General features: G+C 43.0%; 1 protein-coding gene across 5 annotated transcripts in view; it reads right to left on the bottom strand.

Moving 5' to 3' along the window:
* Window positions 1–385: 385 nt before the first annotated feature.
* The window catches only part of ITSN2 (intersectin 2), an 80408-nt gene continuing 61643 nt past the window's right edge, over window positions 386–19150 (bottom strand). For 3 of the 5 annotated variants that reach the window (XM_035560110.2, XM_035560113.2, XM_035560111.2), the window contains 11 exons: window positions 9453–9574; window positions 8435–8541; window positions 7652–7835; window positions 6738–6836; window positions 6402–6569; window positions 5780–5992; window positions 4531–4652; window positions 3910–3992; window positions 3668–3751; window positions 3202–3375; window positions 386–1850 (listed from right to left, as the gene is read on the bottom strand). In XM_035560110.2, coding sequence (XP_035416003.1) covers window positions 1693–1850; window positions 3202–3375; window positions 3668–3751; window positions 3910–3992; window positions 4531–4652; window positions 5780–5992; window positions 6402–6569; window positions 6738–6836; window positions 7652–7835; window positions 8435–8541; window positions 9453–9574 — 1514 coding nt within the window. In that variant the 3' untranslated portion in view covers window positions 386–1692. Of the gene's footprint in view, window positions 1851–3201; window positions 3376–3667; window positions 3752–3909; window positions 3993–4530; window positions 4653–5779; window positions 5993–6401; window positions 6570–6737; window positions 6837–7651; window positions 7836–8434; window positions 8542–9452; window positions 9575–13903; window positions 17535–19150 lie in introns of those variants that run through there. The other 2 variants (XM_035560114.2, XM_050710112.1) reach the window with 2 other exon arrangements.

The following is a 19150-nucleotide window of genomic DNA, read 5'->3' as shown; positions in this document are numbered from 1 at the left end:
CACCAATAAGGAAATAATGGTTTGTTTGTGCAAATCTTAACTCCCACAGTGAATGCCTTGCAAAATGTTGTTTGTGAAACAGTGTTAAGGTACTACTGTAGCACACAAGCATGAAGTCAGGCTCTAACGTACACACATGTTGTTTGGAGAAGGCAGGAAATAATTAGAGGAGACAGTAAGTGTCCTTGCACAAAATGTTAGCCAGCACTGAGCAACAGGGTGCTGCCAGTGCCCCAAAGACACTACGCTGCTACGGGCCCTACAGCGTAGCGTGGTGTCTGCTGTGGTCCTTGTCTCCCTGCTGCTGTGGCTGCACAGGAGCTCTGGTGTCAAAGCCTGAGCACAGAAGCAGCTCCAGTCTCCCACTGTACACACACAGTCCGTCAAGGGTTGCCAAGATTTAGTTTTATTTAGGATTAGAAATACTGAACCACAGAAAACTGTTAAAAGTAACAGAGGTTTACTCAGCCCTGTAACAGGAGGGTACACAGATGGCAGTCAAGTGTGTATCTGTCGACATCGGAAGGTATTGCAGCACCCGTGGAAAACAAGGGCATGCACTATCCAGAACTGCATGCTGTGCTTTTTCAACAAAGCAGTTAAAGGAGGCAGTAAAATCATTACAAAGTATCAAGTCCTTTACAAACTTTTTTTCCAATCAGCCCTGGTTTTGGTGCCAAGACAAAGTTTTTGCTTTCAAGCTGTCTCATTAAACAGACTCATATTGGGCTAACAGTTCCCCCAACCAAACCTTTTAAACTTTTAATAAACTTTTCTTGAATTTAATCCTAGAAGTTTTTCTCATTATTTCACATTCCCTTGTACAATAAAATATACTTTTTAAAAATCACTATGCATCAATAAACATCTGTAGACAAATTACATTAATAAACTTATATTTTACTCTCTATATACATGTTGGCAATGTCAAAGCTTCAAGATTCACATGGAGGTCTGCAAAACCAAGGAAATGTACACAAATAACTTACATTTAGGAAAACCAAAAGCCGGAGGAGTATTTTTCCACATCATTGTGGGTCACAGTATTTAAAATATTTTTTCTAGTTACTCTTTACAACCACATTGTCTCAGCAGAGAATGATTAACCAAACAGAAGCAGAAAGAAAAATCAAGTTGCAGTTACTGATTTCAGTGCAGAACTAAGTCAAGTAAAGAACTACACTTGATTCTTAAAGAATATACAATATATTGGAGACCTCTCCAGTGCTAAGGCTTCTTCAGCATTTAGTCCTTAAAACTATCGTCCTGAGGCAGGAAGATTCCAGTGGATATCACTTTTCAGGTTTTAAACGGAATGATTCTAGTGCTCAACTAAACCATTCCTCAGTCTATACGTTAGACCAAGTGGTAAAATATACACACATTTCGATGCCACATTTCTACTTAATACTTTTTATGGCCCTGAAAAAGGAAACATTGGCATCCAAAAACAACATATTCCAACATAATAAAAAGGCACTGAGCTATAGTACTGTACATACAGTAACATCTGTGTTTGCATAGATTGACAACAACTTTGAATGCAGCAAGGGAAACAGTAACTGAGAGGGAACATGGAAGCAGCAGGAATTCTTGCTTAATAACCAGCTTACGGCAAAGAATCTTTTGGGAAAAAAAGAAAAAGTTCAATTTGTCAGCTTCATTTGTCCTTCATAAATTAAAAAAGTGTTCTTAGAGGAGTGTTTTCTGCTCAAAAAGCTGCAGGTCAAAACGGACCCAGACTTCGCCGGTTGGGACTTCATGCAGCAGTAAGTGTTTAGTCGTGGGGCCTTTGCTCTCTTGTTCCGTTCGGATTTTTGCTACTGGGACTTCAGTGCGACCCAAAAAATCTGTTGGGCAAACAAGTAAAAGATGTTACGAAGCAAAGACACAAAGCTTAGAATATTTGAAAGCATGAGGTTAACCAGCAGGGATGGAGACCAGCACAACGCGTCAGTGCGATCTGACGGACAGTTTCTCCAGCTTCTCCATGTCACATGCAAATTCAGTACAACTCAGCCTGTGACTTCACACTGTAGCTTTGGTTAGTCACCTTGTACTACTATCGTTAATGACTTGAATTTTTCTGTCTGCAACAATTAAAATTTATGACAAGTGACAATCTCGACAGAAAGAGCAAGTTTATAGCCAAAGGTATTCAGTCCTAGAGCACTGCTCCCAAGCTTCCTGTCTGAGTGGCCCCCAGCTCTGTGTATATCAGCCAGCAGTGACAAAAAAGGGTTTTTTAGAAGACAAAAGTGCTATGGTATTAGAATGGAAAATATGCCTTTATGTCACAGTTTGATCCAAGGGCTTTAAAAATACAGATCCTTTTCAGTAACGCAACTTCCAATGTTTTCCATGTCAGCATTAAGTGATGGAACCGATTTACAAGTCAGCTGCAGTGCTACACGGACCATAAAAAATGAAATATTCGGGTTCAGCCAACTGGTAATTAGGCTTGTATGTCATTCTTTTTACAAGAACAGCAACCTTGAACAAATAATGCCACTAGTGGGCATACAGTCCGATTCAGAAATGATACGCCCTCTTTCCTGGCCGTTTCATAAATAATCATGAGAGAACGTGTGCTGCAAGGTGTGTTTAACAGCAACTCAGCTCTCCAGCTGGGAGAAGCAGCCTACCAGCAGCCACACGTCAGCTGAGCCACAGAAAGTGTGTTTGCAGAGGGCAAAGTCACATTACCTCGCAGGAGAAAAGACGAAGCTATACGTCAGCTCAGCTCAAGGCAGTACCTTGCAAATCAGCAGTAATTAACCCTGTGTCAGAGCCCTGAAGAAGCACTTAACCTTTTAAAGAAGACGAGAAGCTACGGACTGCCAAAAATGTGTTTAGTTTCCAAGAAAAAAAAAGAAAGCTTATCAAGCTATTGCAGTGCAAATAAAACCTAACACGTTATTTTCAGGCACCGCCTACAATAACAGAGAAAAACTTCTGCTTTCAGTTTCTGTGTCTCCCCAGCTTGACAAAAAATGCTTCTGTTTCTGATACAAAAGCCAGAGCGGGATCAAATCTTGACTGTTGGGGCTATACAACCTCTTCAGTAATTAAGTATTTTTTTACACAACGTTTCTCAGAAAGCAAGTGTACCTATAGGCTTCTGGAACCACGGGTGAGGAACTGTGCATCCCAAGTCACAAAAATGCACTCTTTTCCTAAAATAAATGTTCACACACTTACCATCGGGTGAGAATTGATCCCTGTCAAACATGGTGATACACAGGACATCCTGATACAGGTCCTTAATGAAGAACTGGCAGTTGAAGTTCCACTTGGGGTTCAAGGTGTCCTGCATGGTCCTCGTTGTGTAGCTCTGAGAGCCCATGCTGATTTCACAGTACGGGTTGCTCTTCCCTAAACACAGAGGCAGCAATGAAATACCTCAGCAGTGCAGAAACCTCCCTCCCAGTCTGGAGGCAGCTTGCACACACATCTGTGCTGCTGTCCAGAAGATGTAGGGTTACCCAATCCCTAAATCCTAGAGCAGCACGGAGCTGTTTCTTCATTCGGTTCTCTGAAGCTAAATAATGGCTAATTTGTTCTGAAGCTGTGTCTGAAACCTGCGCAACTTTTCTCAAATCACCAGGCTGCTCTCAGCAAACCCTGCCAGGCATTGCAGGACTCTGAGGTTACTGCCGGCACTCACCATTGGGCTTACAGGCCTTTAACTCCGTTGCTTCAATCACGTGCACCATCAAGCGTCCTATTCCTGAGGTCTTCTGTGAGCGAGCTGGGAATGACAAGTCAGAAATAAATGGATTGTTTGTAACCAGAAAAACGCAATGGATCTGGAGATCCATGAGACCCCACACAGGCACTGGGGCATCCTCCAGAACAGGCTATGTGCCGGCGTTTGGCGGGGGTAAGAGGGGGATAGGAACTTGGTACCTTGATAAGCCTTTTCACGTTTCTTCTTCTCAGTCTCGATGTACTGCTCTGATGCTGCTTTGATTTTCTGGACCCAGGCAGTACTGCAAAGAGCAATCCCTATGGTGAGCGTTGTACCACAGGCAGGGAACTCCTCATTATTGGTGACTTTACCCCAACCTCTTTTGCCATTTTTCCCCCACTGGATTTCAGAGGCATCGCAAGTCAAGTTAATTCAAGGACTAAAGCTACAGAGGTTTTGGATTCAATCTTATGCCACATTTCTGTATCAGCCTAAATAAATGAAATTGGAACTGCTGTTTTATTAAAGTCTGCTGGGTCACATCAAAGACTGACTAGGACTGGGGAAAAATTTTATGGGATGTGGGACTTTGCAGTCCTAAGCTATCCTATCCAGCTAGGAGCAGTAGGTGTGAACCTGGATTCCACTGCGAGAGTTGCCACACAAGCAGAACAAAGTGAAAGAAAGCTTGTAATTCAAATGAGAGTCTGAGGAATTTCATGTCCTGACTGGGAGGCTGAACCCTGTTCCATGAGCTCGGAGCCTCCTGTCTGTTCACTGGAAACAGCCTCAGCCACGTTCAAAAAGGTTCATCTCACACCTGCACTTGCACTACTCACCGCTCGTTAATGTTGTCAGTTTTAAGTGTGTAAACTCTGTCGATGTGCGATATGTGGAAAACTGGCTCATCGCTTGAAGGATCAGTGGGCAATTTCACGAGGACTTCATTAAGGAAGACAGGCTGAAAGGAAAGCAAACATCAATGTACCAGTGTCACCCTGGCAGTAAGCAGAAACTTGACAAGAATATTTAAATACACGGTTTTCCTGGAGGAAATATTAAAGTTGACACAGGAAGAGCAGCCAGATCATGATTACCATAAAAGGATGCAACGAAGGACTGAGAAAAAACTACTCTGTCAATAAGCCCCATGCTGTCCTCCTAGCTTTGGAGCTCTGTGAAAGGGCAAGACTGTAAGCAGAGATGTAGTGTGGGGCTGGAAATCCTGCCTGTGTAGAGTAATTTTCCAGGATCCCTGTCTGAAAGCAGCCCCAATACCGAACTTTATCTCCCCAGCTCCAAAATGTTGAGTACACTGACCAGTGAGCAGGTGCTATGTGGACACAGAGACTGAAGTTCTAAAAACTTGGCTCATGCCACTGTTTGGAGTCCTAAACAAATGGGAATACTTTATAAAGGCATGAGCACACTGCGCCTTTTACTTTTTTTTGGCCAACCTCTTTTCAGTGGTTTGTGGGGACAGGACAAGGGGCAATGGCCACAAAATGTAGCACAGGAAGTTCCACACCAACATGCGAAAGAACTTCTTCACGGTGAGGGTGACGGAGCACTGGGACAGGCTGCCCAGGGAGGTTGTGGAGTCTCCTTCTCTGGAGATATTCAAGGCCCATCTGGACGCCTACCTGGGCAATCTGCTCTAGGGAACCTGCTTTGGCAGGGGGGTTGGACCCGATGATCTCTTGAGGTCCCTTCCAACCCCTATAACTCTGTGATTCTGTGAAGTATTTTCTTGTGCGTACAAGGACTTTCACAAACTTAAGTTAAGGCTTCTATTTCTGAACATGGCGCTTAGCTCCTCAGCAGCAGTGTAGACACAATACTATTTCTGCTCCTTCAGCACAAAGTGGAAAGAAGTGTTCATTCAACCAAGACAAAGAAGCCCATCCTTTTCAGGGGACTAAACCAAATGACATTTGCATGTTCTGTCTGCCAGTACATGCCTGTATGACAGCAAAAGGTCAGACAGACAGGGCCAGACGGTGAATCCCAGCAGACAAAACAGCATTCCTCAGGAGCAGCGAGGTCCCACCGTATCAATGTGACCACAGGGCATCTTATCTCACTCACCATTTTGTACATTTTGAACTGGGAGTTGGATTTGGGGCTGAACAGTTTATCGGAGCCAGAAGAGACAAATTGTTTCACCATGTAGGTAAGCAGCAGGAAGTCGTTGAAAAGGAAGCCGTACAGCTCCTTGCTGCTCTTCGCCTTGTAGAGCTTGCCACTGTGCAGGAGTTTCCGTGGTCCCAAGCAGTTCGTGGGGGAATTGAAAACTGGTTGCTACGAGAGAAAAAAATCCATTAGCAGCAGCAAGTTAACACAGGCATCAGTCCCTGCTCCTCCTCGAAGACTGCTCAAACTGCTCAAAATCCTCTTCTCTTTTGAAAAATGAAGGTAGAGTTAAGAAGAGCCCACAGAGTCACGAGTTGTTCTGTTCATTTAGCTGTCTAAATGGTGTTAGTTTTATGGTGGTAAACGGAGGGTTCTCTACTGCCAAGATCGGGCACAAACAATGGGGGCTCATCGTATTACAGCTGCAAGCAGAATTTAATAAAAGCCTCTCTGCCAAGAGATCAGCAGTGGATCATGTTCCAATAACAGATATGTGCAAGCACTCCCATTTCACGCCCATGGCCCTTCCAAAATGAACAGCAAAAGCCCCTCCCGCACAGCGCAGCAGTGCAGCTACCTCAGCAAGACCTTCGCACTGGACATGGGACTGGATCCATTCCAGCCTGTCCGAGTTCTCCTTCTCACGCACCCCTTCATTAACCTGAGAACACAGCTCCTCCGCACGCTCCAAGGCAAGCTTGAGGTTACTGTGGTCTGGGTGATTTTCTGGAGTATTCTCTAGAATCTGGTGCAGAAAAAATGGGAGAAACGAAGACAAAAAGAGATATAAGCAAAGGAACTATTTCTCCTCGCTCTCAGAGAAATCCCTGTAAAGGAATAATGCTTTTTTACTCTTGCTTTAGAGACCAAAATCAAAAGCATTCTCCTCCAAGGCTTCACTTTGGGTACTCACACTCTTTATAAGCAGAGGATAGCGCGTTATTCTTTGCATTGGCTTCAGGAGGAAACTGGAGAGGGGCATTCCTTTGCAGCGAGGGTCCAGGGCGAGTTTCTAGGGTGCAATCCAGAGATTTAACAGAGACATTGCATTACTCATCAAGGAACAGTTCCTTCACTTCACTGAAAATAGTCCGATCAGATTTATTTTTTTCAGGCATTCCAAGAAATCTTAGATTTTTAGGTTAACAAACAGCACAGTTCACTTGCATCTAGAACAAACAGGAAAGCCAGAGCTGTCATTGTGCTCAGGTGCTTTGCCAGAATAAGCTGTAGCATCATTGTTCACGTGGAGTCCTGACATTCAAAACCATTCTAGCTTTTATTTTGACATAACATGCCCCACTCAGGTTGAAAAAACAAACCACAAAGCAATGAAAGAACCAAAAGCCTGATGTCAAAGGTTCTAGCATTTCTCCTTTAAAACCTCCTTTTTCTCTCTTCAAAGCCCCGGCATCAGCTGCAACACGGCAGCAATTATTTATTTCTATATTTTTTACACTGCAGCCCCACCATTCAGACACCCTGCACACACCCCACTGGTTTGCAAGTTGCATGATGTGTTTGGGACAGCAGCTTTCTTGTTTTAACTCTGCAGACTCCTTCGACCACATATATTTTGGGAAGGTACTGGCACTGGCACTTTGTAAGGTTAACCAGTACACTGAAGGAACGAGTGGCAGAAAGGGAAATGGAGTAATGCACTCACTAAAGACATATAAAAAGCACACACTGTGTTATTGATGGAAGGTTCTTGCCTATTTTTGCACGATTTTGCTTCTCTGGGTTATTTCGATCTGGTTGCTGCTGGTTAGACAGGTTTCTGTCGTTGAGGAAAGGAGAAGGTACGGAAGCTGCTGAACAAGATACCTTTAAGTAGTCTTTGAAATCAGCATCTTCATCAGTTTTCTGCTGCAGCAATGAAGCCCCGTTAAGCTGGCAGCTGCAGAACCGAATGTAGGCCTGCATGTGGGAGAGTTCTGCTGCCAGGATGTCCCCAATCATCTGCACGGGCATTTTTTCCCCTCCTGTTTTCTTACGCACTCGCAAGGCTCTGAAGAGAAAAGAAATCACCATCCAACATTGCTGCAAGGCCTAAATCAAAGTTCTTACAACATGCATCTGCAAAAGGATGCGAGCCTCAGAAGTTCAGGCTGCAGGAAGTTCAGCATGGCCTGAAAGTTGCCCGACAGGGTCTGCGTGACCGAGACACTCCTTTGAGGTTTCCGGGACAACTGCTATCAGTTGCTGTGTTCAAGCACCATCCCACTACAATACATTGTTAGCCACTTGGTCTCTCCAAAGATTATTTTTAGAGAACAGAAGGTGGCTTTGCAGAAAGCTGGGGAGAACGCCTCCCATGCTCACTGTTTTCTGCAGGGCTCTGTTTCTAAGGTACTATAGTAAATGTGCATCGGTTCTTGCTGTTTATTCCTGCCTCTCTCTTGTAACAGTTCGTTCTTTCTGAGATGCTCTGAATGCCTTTAGCTGTTCTGAATGCACACATACACAGCAAATAATCAGCAAGGACAGAAACATTTAGTGTAAAACCAGAAACGTCCTGAGGGAAGGAATAAGAGGATAAAGGGGAAGAAGAAAACATAAAAGGTTAAGTGAATTCTTACTTTACAGGGCAAAAATGTAAGTACTCACTTCAGTAACTTTGTATTTGACATGATGAGTTCCTTCCAGTTAACAAAGATCAGCCCCATTTCCCCTTCGGTGAGACAGCCTGAATCAGCCATTGGTTTCTGGAAAACCTGTGGTCAAAAAAATCATAGAGGTGAGCAATTCTCCAGAGACAAAACCACCCAGTCTCCTCTCATTTAGATTAGCAGCGATTTTGCTTTTTTATGAATGCTCAGCGTCCAACATCTCCACAGAAGTTAAAAGCAATTCCTCTCCAGCTCTTGTGACAGCCGTGCCTTTTTTTCCTACTCGTGTGATCTCATTCTGACAGTGGCATCACCACTTGTGAAGCTGGGACAAGCGCTGACCCGCAGGCTGACCATACAGCCAAAGAGCATTCCTGCGATTCCAGAGTCAAACGCTGCACAAACTGCACTCACACATCGCACCTGTCCCATGCCCAAAGCGGTCGCAGTTAACTAGTACGTAGAGCTACCCCTTCCTTCAGGGACCCTCTGCGTAATACCTCTGGATACCAGAACACCTGTGTAATTCACTCTATTTTAAGGTTTAACACTTCACCAGTTACTTTATGTAGAAAGACCAAGTTAGACTCCCAAGACCTTCCAATGATGGCCAGTTAGTGTCCCACCTAGCAAGGCAGTCCTGCTTCTAGAAATAAAGTCAGAGACAAAGGCAGACGATCAACTTTTACAGTACTTACAGAGTTTGTCATGAGCCTGTGCAGCTTTGCCAGACAACCCATCAACCTTTGCCCATCATCTTTACACTGAGCATTGCCCCAAACTCTTAAGAACAGGGTTTGGAAAATCCTAAGATCCTTGTAAAGCAATGTCTTTCACAACGTGACTTTTATCCTGTCGGATGACTGCGTAATGGTCACTAGAAAAGGAGGTGTTCACACAGCATCACTTTCTTCTTTTAGCATTTCACAGTGCCTAAGGATCTCTTTTACTGCTGCTATTCTGTAGGACCAAGGTGGTGTTTTTCCAACCACGTTTTCACGTGCAGGATATCTCACCTCTAAGACAAGCTGAAGGTCGTCCATATACCTTTCTTCCGTCTGGATGAGTTCGTGAATGTAGCCCTGTCTTTTCCTCTCTATGGGTTGCATAGTATCAAGGCTTTGAAGATCAGCACACCCTACAAGAAACAAGCCGGGAGTTTAGATCCCACTCAAGCCATCAGATCTGATGATTTAACAAAGTTGCATGTTGCATCAACGTACACCAGCCCACGACTCAGACTGTACACACAGCTCTTCTTTTTTGGGTTTCAATAGCTAGGAAACCACAGTGTAGTGATTGGCCCCCTCCCCTCTTTGTGCCAGTTTTCAGTCTGTCACCTTTTTATTTCTTCAAGCATCCCTTTATGTTGTACTGCGATGCAAATATGAATTCCTGACTTCCTGTAACTCCTTTTTTTTTTTCTCCCATCTCTTCTCTTTTTCTGCAATGCTATTTTCAAAACTGTGATTTCTCTTACCTTACACAATGTCTGTTGTGAGACGAAGTCATCCAGAACGTGTCTGGTATTAGTTCATGACATTGCACCTTTAATCTCCACCCCATTTCTAAAACACTCTGCCTTGGTTATTAATTTACTCTACAAACCACCAGCATAAGTTTGCAAACATATAATGCAAAATTTATAGTTGCACAAACCTCAGAGTTGCACAACTTTTTTCTAGTTTAGAAACCAAATGAGCCAGGGATACGTTGAATTATTTTTATGCATTAAGTATAAATAATCAAAATCATGCAGAGGAACACAGAGAAATCCAATGACACAAAAGCCAAGTTTTCTATGCTAACATGCAGACCCTACAGCTTCATTCTTTCTCTCTTCATTGCACATGTTAGTAAACACGACAGCAGTGCTTGAAATTTAGTAACTGAAATGAAAACTGGTAAAAACAAAGTCAAAGTGGTGAGTATATTTAGACGGGTAAAGGAGAGTATGTGAAGTTGAACTGATCCATCTGTTGGCCATCGCGTGCTAGCAGATTACTGCAATGTAACGGGGGGGGGGGGGGGAAAGAACCAATTACAGAGTATTTAAGGATATACATCTCTCATTTGATGTGGCTGCATCAGATTTGGATGAAATCTAAACTGGATTATGTAGAATAACAGAAAGAACGTTGCAGCAACTCTTTTAGACCAGGCATTTCTAGAGGAACGACGACCCTTTGACAGTTTACAGGTATAGAGAAAGACAGCGCGACCTACAGCCCCAAGGGTGTCTCCCCTGTCACCCTAACGCACCCAGGGCATTAGAATGTGGCTTCATTCTGTTTGCTGCCAATTTATAGACTTGCCTGTGGGAAGACCGCTCTAAACAATTACATGAAAATGAATAAATAATACATTTGTAAAAAAGAAAAGGAAAAAAGGCCAAAAAACATGGAATATTTGGCTAAACTTGATGTGACAATGGCCTAATGTGAACTTCCAGATTTGGGTCCTTCCTGTTGGGTTGGCACCAAGCTGCTTGGAAGCAGCAGCACCCTTCAGCAAAAGAGATGGCCACACTGGAGAAACACTTGTCAGATGAAGTTTTAGGAAACCATTCGGAGTATTTTAATGGGGAAACCCTTGGGGCAACACAGAGGAGTACAACAGTAAAGACAGCAGCTAGATTTAAAATGAGGGCTTTTCAGTTCTGCCACGTACCCTCCAGAAGGATCACGAATCTTAAGCTTTCAAACAAGGACTGAAAAAATACTACTTTTTATGAAGGGATCTGGGATTTCAGCTCTTCCAACTGTGGAGAACACTGCTTTCAGACTTAATTATTTCCAAAGTTAAAATCAAGCCAAAATTAGAAGAGATAAGGGAGTAAAGTTATAGATCAAACTGATTCCTATGATCTCATCATCCATCAGTTTTTCCTTTGGTCAACCCGTGCTACTTCTGGATTCTAGTATCATTCTTAAGCGTGTGCAGAACCGAATTTAAGCCCAGCTAAGTGGATCTGAGTGTTCCTACGACTGACAAGTCCTAATTTTAAGCCTGTCACGTCCTTGCACAGTAGCCAGACTTTATTTGCCCAGACTTAGACATTAGATCTCAGCAAGACCACGTGGTTCTTTCTTCTACTGCGAGGTACAGTCCTACAGCCAGGGCAGCAAAGGACTGAAGCTCCTGTTGCTGTTTGCTTGTACCGTAACTGTCTGAACCACCCACACTCTTGGATTTGTGTCTGTCTCCTGCTAAGTCAAGTTGAAGCAAACTCTGGGAGGCAAACACGCCTTTTATATGCACCTAAAATAATCTGATTTATAAAGCTCGTTGTCAGGTACAAAATCACAGTTCACTTAATTGGTATTTGGACTGTCAGCTTTTGGGATCACTGGGTGAATGCTCTTCTACATTTAAACCAGTCAAAAAGCTCTGGGTTTTGATGGCTCTGATGATAGTAGCGTAAAAATGTAGCTTGGAATCCATACATCTGATTTTAGAAGGCAAATTTAGGCCTTTGGATCTGAAGGGAAGACAGGTGAATGAGGGAATACAGCGATGTGCCTGACACACTCGCCAACCTTTCTCCAAAGTGGCCGCAGCAACCCCTTGGCTCACTGGTGCAGCAAGGGTGGGCCTGCAGCTCTACCCGCTCTCCTCCCACGTTCCTGTTCCCTCCTTTCCCTGCATCACTGCTGGCACTTAGCTGCCTCCCAGCTCACACCGTGGCAGAAAAGGAATCCTGAGGGAGAAAAGGAAAACAGTAGTTTTCTGCTAGTTTAGTAGCCAGGAATGCGCGTGGAAGCAAGAGGACCGCCCTTTTTTTGGCAGCAGAAAGCTGTTGCCTTGGCTTCTGCCTTGCAAAGCTTCGTCCCAAGCTCCCCATACAGCTCATAAAAACAGCGGCATTTTTGGAGAGCCTGCGGAGGGGAACACAGCTGCCCACGCTGCGGGCTGACCTCGCTCTGCTGACTGGATAAGAAGTTTACGTTACCTTTGGAGGGCGATCCAGCCTGCCTCATCCACCGAGAGCAGCGCCAGGCTGTTCAAAGAAGCCTAGCTCCCTCCTGAGAATGACGTCTAGCGAAGCCAGTGGTGCCAGGCTGGTACCTTTGAAACTTGGGACGTACCCACAGAGCAATGCCTACCATGGCTGTGGCACCTTTCGTGTTAAATCCTGCTCTCCAAGATGAGGAAGCAGCTGTCTCGCAGCGGCAGGGGAGAACAAGCTGGAAAGTTTATAAACAGGAAATCCCAGTCTCTAAACTTATGTTTAAAATTACACTTCCCTCTCCAAATATACCTGAACAAGAAATACTTTCTTGCTACTAAGTTAGTTAACCCTGCTTGGAAAGCTAGAGTTTCATAGTCAAAAGATGTTCTATCCTGCGTGAGATTCAAACACTTGAAAACCAGGGGCAGAGGGGACCTTTCAAATTACCGACATATTCTGGACTTGAGGTAAGTTCTAGGGGAAGAATGACACTTTCTGAAGAAACCCTTCTGTGAAAGACAGATGAACAAGATCTATCACCATTTCAAAAAAATATATCATTTTTTTCCTTTGTTCAAAAAGGGGAAGTGAATTTAAATTCTTTGCTTAAAGCCAGTTCCAAAGAATTGAGGTAAAAACCAGACGTCACAAGCTCTCACAGGCGCCCAGATTTGCCTAGGCACCACATGCTTTGCCCGCTTCCCCAACAAAGCTGCCCACTCAATGAACAATGAAAAAACACATTTAAAAAATGACAGCTTTGGAAAGACATCTTGAGCCTCAAACATGAGCTCAAGCACCTTCCCTGAAGGATCTGTCTATACCTAAGCAAGCCCAGAGGCATCACAGCCAGGTCATTTAGTGAGGACAATTTAGAGGCAGATGTGGCCTACTTTAATAAACTCTGTTTGTAAGGAGATAGCTTGGATTAAGATTTGTGGATTTTTTGGTTTTGAGGGTTTGTTTTTTAGCTCAAACCAGTTGATAAGGTTGGATAAAGCAGATAAGGCTTTTGTTTTTTGTGTTAACCTGCCTCTATTTTCCTAGGCTACTGTAGAAAGAGCACATCTCAGCATGGAGCAGCATTAAAGGAGCCCCTTCACTACAGCCAGAGAACAGACCGATGGTGTTGGGGAACATCTCTCACTCCCAGCTCTGCTGGCACACCGAGAGGCTATTCGACTTGCAGCGTACTCCTGTCACTGCCTGTAGCTGTCAGTAGCCTCTGTGCCTCCTGGAACCTGTGAAAGGAACTAATCCAGCAAATTTGAAAAGGTTGGTTTCCATCAGGCCCCAGGAAACATAATCAGAGTTGTATCCAACCTCCCCTAATCACTATGTGCAGTTTACTCTCTCCACTACAAAAGAAGAAATTAATGATTCAATGTGCAAGAGGTAAAAAGCACAACTAAGTTGCTGTGTCACAGACCCAGGTAACATAATGCTTGTCCCAACTATTCAGACGGGAAAAAAAACCTCCCCAGGTGAACAAAAAAACCACAACAGACAAACTAGATCCTTTTATGCGTCCCTTTAATAAAGTACATTTGCATAGTTATCTTACAACTTTGTTTGAAAACAAAGATGAACAATTGCCTCATGCTAAGCACAGCCTGCGTTTGCATGTCTGAACAACCATCCCCACACGTTAATACTCTAGCTTGAAGAGAACAACAAAAGGTAATTTTAAGGCAGCACACACCATTAAGTAGCAGTTTATTAGTTCATTACATCGAAGTAGCATTACCCTGCAGCAGCTCCCAACACGACTGCAGGCCAAGGTTCGCCAGCTTTCCTACGAGCAGACTTATGTACAGGTGTTTTACCCCGACCCCAAAGCATCACAAAGGGATACGATCTGACAAAGCACTGAGGTGGGACACATGGTCATCGACTGGCAGGACATGTTTTGACTGTTAGCGTGTAACTTTGTGGTGGAGCTCTATGCCTCCTGTGCTCCTAACTACAACACTAGTAAGGACGACGTTAGTGCAGCGCTCTGCTTTCACACTTACTACTCACACACCCAGACCTGCACCGGGTCTCGATGGTCGCACAAGACTTTCCTGCACGGATCTAATCGCTGAGCGGGAACTCAGCTTTGGAAATCAAGCTTTTGCAAAACTAAGCTTTTGTAGGTTTTGATGCAAACCAGACAATTACAAAATTAGGAAGCGCTCAGTCCTTGTTCTTGTGCACTTAGAGCATCGCTTGCATTCTCACCCCCAGTTACACAACAGCCCCCATTCTCTGCTGGCCCGTAGGAAACAGCATTAAGCCAGTGCTATGCTGCAGGCAATGTCATATTTTGTTTCGGTTTTAACATCTTGTGGCTCTGAGCAACGCTTAGACTCTCAGGCCTTCAGGGAGGACTGTCAATTCAAGAAATATCCCTAGCCTTCACCCTGTCCTTAGCTGAACTGTCTACACCCAAATCCAGGATGAGCACTTCAACGCCAGTTTTACTTGGCTGGCTGGGACAATACTTGAACCTCACTCCACGGTCATTTATCAATGAGAGAGTGGGTTACACACAATCAGCGAAGACTGGACACTTTAAAATCAAAAAATCTGATTTAAATACAGCTTCCATTAGCTGCACCTCTTTGCTGATAGAGAAGATTATTTTAAAATCCCGCAGTACATACATCCTCAGCATAGCCTTTCCTACTGACAGCCTGATACAGCTGTGCGATTCTTTCTGCACCAGCACGTGACAGGAGAGCAGAGCTCTCAGGTGATTGTGCTTGACCTGTATTAGGCAGACTTCTGAAAAGAGAAATACCAATGGCAGGGACATTATCTTTTTCAATCAGCATTAAGTCTATTATTATTATTACCATTGTCATTAGAGAATTTAGACCATACTCAAGTAACACTGAAATATCAGAAGGTAACTGTGAAAGCCCAAAATGCTTCATCACAATACTCATCAGTTCAAACTGAGGGGCAGCTGTTGCAATAATTAGTAACGCTCATATCTACATACCCAACGACAGGGCTACTTGTGTGAAACTGTACTTGATGCTACCCTAATCTCCAACTGTACCATTAAAATTGGGTAGAATGACAGTTGTTTTTGGAAAATGCCATGATATTATTTTGTAAATCATCCCAGATAGGATGTGAAATTGTTTTTCTTTTTCCAAAATCAATGAGTAGCAATTCGACATTCCAGGAAAACTGACATTGAACATTTGGGATGTCAGTTTAGCTTAAATCCCACAGGTTCACAGTGCCTCTTAGAAATGGGATAATTCATAAGATCACCTAATTCTCAGACTAACATGAGTGTCTGACTGCTTGACGCCACTGGTGTAGCACAACAAAGTTCAGTCTGCATTAAACAGACCTTCAAAACCAGAAATTAAGAGAAGGCAATTCAGAGTGATTAGCATATTTTAGCAGAAATATTTAAAAATGTAGTTTCAAAAGGAAAACGAGTCAGCTAGAATACTGGAGAAATTATCTAGCACATTATTTGCCTACAATAACATTTCATTCTATGACAAAATACTGGTTTAGACAAAATACATCCAGAATAAAAATCCATTTGTAGTTATATGTAGGCACATTGCTGTAGTCTGTATTGCACAAAAGATATACCTCTGACTTAAAGGGCACATATACATCATTTGATAAAGTATATTAAATATGTAACATTCCACTTTTTCTATAGAAATTTCGGAGAAAGGCTTTTAAATCTCTGCAATTTGACTAACCTTTTCCTGATAGTACCTTCACAACATTCATATATATATATAAATATAGTAAACATACAGTGGTTTGTAAACATTTCTGATTGCATAAGTGACCTTTACTGTTTTGTTACCAAGTTCAGGAAACCAACTAAATTAAACACTGTGTTGACTAGATCTCTCCTGTTGTTACAGGATCAAAGAACTATTTCATCAGATGAGTAGTCTGCTATTGATTGATTAATCTTTTCATTTAAAGGGATATCAGGCTTATAGTCCTGAAGTCCCATTTCCTCTCTCTCCCCATCCTAATAAAACGTGGGCACCTTTACTGCATTGTATCGCTAGCGTGCCGTAACTGTACCTTCAAGGAGCACTTTGTAGATGAGGAATATAGGTCCATTTTTAAACCAAAATTCTCTGCCTTCAGCTCCATGTGTCTGTTAGTGTTTCTCTTCTGACAACATCTCTTTACCAAGGCTGCCTATGTATTAGGCTGCTATTTATTTACCAAATAGAGAGCAGCAGCTTTCAGCTGGTACTTTAAGTTACTGAAGACTGTAGCAAGATAAAAACACCACTCAGTATCGTAACTATTTAATGAAAAAAAGGAGCAGGGCAAGGGTCTAGTAGCACAGAGGCTGTACAAGTACTTACTGCACTAACTAGTACACATTCACTATCTGCTAAAACTGAATCAAGGAAGGAGGTTGTTTAGGGGTACAACTTGTCAAGCCAAAACAACCTGAATTCCTGCTATAGGACTACTGTGAAGGAAGAAAAAAAAAGTATCTTCCATTCTATGCTTAATATTTCTTTCCCCAGTAAAAAGGGTATTAAAGGCTGGACTGCACCAGATCTAAATCTTAGATCGTGTAGCATGTTTGTAATCACAGTGACCACCAGCAGTACAGACAGGTAGGGTTTAGTTTCTGGATGAGCCTTATGGGCTGTCATTTTAAAAGCTCAATATGTAGAAGATTAAATCAAATCCATTAGAACAGTAATCAGCGAACATTTTAATTCTGCAAAGTATGTACATTACAACATTAAAAGAACACAACTGCCCATTCAAAACAGCTCAGATAAACTGTGCAAATAGTGGGTCTTTGTGTGTCTGCAATCCCACCATGCAAACGATAACTTGATATGCATGCTAATGATCTTAGGATTATCAATGCCAAAGAAAAATGCTAAAGGAAACAAGAATGAACAGCAGTGAAAGCCACACAAAGACCCACTATCCTTTCTCCTTTTACAAATCAACTGTAAATGTTATAAGAAAACCCACAAAAACCTAATTTCTTGACTGGATCTAACATTCAAACGAAGCAAAAGGATTGTTTCAGAGATTTTTGAGCAGGGCTGGCCACCCTGCCTCCACGCTACAGTCAAACTTGGATAGTGGGTCTCTGAGGTGCTTTCACACTGGAAGACAACATTGGGTCCTAAAAAAAACAAAAAAAAATGAAGGATAAAATGAACATAAATTTGAAGAGTGAAACATATGAGTTCTATGGACAGACAGAACAACACCACAAAGGTCAGAAAGGAATGGCTAACACTCAGCTTTCTGAAAACAGACATAACATGCTTCTACTCTTGCAATTTGATATTTATAAACACACCCAGCGTTAAGTACTTGCAACCAGCCATCACTGACTCAAAACCACTGCAGTTGACTCACTTTTCTTCTCAAGGAAGACTTCTGTTATGTAGACTTAACACACAAGGTCAAGCCCTAGGTTATTTTTAAAAGGCAATGGCAAAATTCCCTGAGATTTCAACAATTCCAGGATTTCTCCTGAAAAACTTGTAATAAGGCATTAGAAAAGCAGAAAGAAAGTCAACTTGTAAAGAAAAGCCTCAGTGCTATTCATATCGGCACATAAAAATTAACCTGTTCAGCTCTGTTCAAAGCCTGAAATGACCTAAAACCTTGTCTCTGGTAAGTATTTGCCCAGGAAGTCCCCCACCACTTCACATTCCCGTCAGAAACCAAGGGCTCTACAGGGTCTACAAGAGGCACTGCTACGTCAGGGTAAAGGCAGATGTAGTGCACATCCTGTGGGAGGAGTGGTGCAGGCTTCAGGCGTTCAACCTGGAAGCTTTAACAAACCTGATCGATTTACCAATTCTTTTTAGAAACACTAAACAACAGCATAACTATACCTTAAGGGACTGATTTCCTACCTCCCTGGTAAAAGGGGTAAATGTTCTGGAGCTGGTGAACTAAATCTTAGAATACGTTCTTAGCCTTCATGTGTTAAAAAGTGAACGTAGACCTGCAACATGCAACACTTCAAAGCCAGTGGTATCACAACCCCTTACTTCATAGCCGAAAAGAGAAGTTACTGCGCAGGAACGCTGAGTGCTTCCAGAGCATTGTCCATCTACAGGCACAGAAACGCACCTGTCCCAAGTATGTTAGTGCACATGTCGGTTTTTCAGTGCAAACACCCTTGAAAATGAGTCAGCTTCACTAATTAGACAATGGTGAACAGAAATTATGATCTTTCATGCATAGAAATAAGCTTCTGGAAAGACAGAAGTTGGTGAAAGGACGGGACTTGCCTCATTTCTCTAACGTGTCTCATGTACAAGTAAGGCTCGGGGAGGGAAAAAATTAGGTAGATCCACTGGTATTACTAAAACCACGAAGTGCGTTGCTAAGGAAATTCACACTGTTGTCATACGCATGTCGAGAGCTGTCTACGGAGAAAGAATCTGTTGTTCCCAGTGCTTCCAGTCTAACCCTCTTTGCCCAAGGCCACTGCACTGACAGAAGGTATAGCAGTGAGATTTCGGGGCGGAAGGAGGTGCTCGTAAAGCAGCGGGGACTACCTGGAGCTCAGGTCTAAGCACCAGAAGGAATAATTTAGATGCCTGAGGAGCTTCAGCAGCACTGGCCTATGGAAAGGAAAAAGAGTGGACAGAAACAGGAACTATGCATGCATTAAAGCAGAAAGAACTGGTACATTTCAGTTTGATGAAAGAGAAATCTCAGAGACACCTCAGGTAAGAGGAGCGCAACTTATGCTCTGCACACTGAGCACAGGCAGGT

Source organism: Cygnus atratus, chromosome 3 (genome assembly GCF_013377495.2).
Source record: "Cygnus atratus isolate AKBS03 ecotype Queensland, Australia chromosome 3, CAtr_DNAZoo_HiC_assembly, whole genome shotgun sequence".
In the NCBI taxonomy this organism is placed as follows: domain Eukaryota; kingdom Metazoa; phylum Chordata; class Aves; order Anseriformes; family Anatidae; genus Cygnus; species Cygnus atratus.
This window is presented reverse-complemented; position numbering and strand designations above follow the sequence as displayed.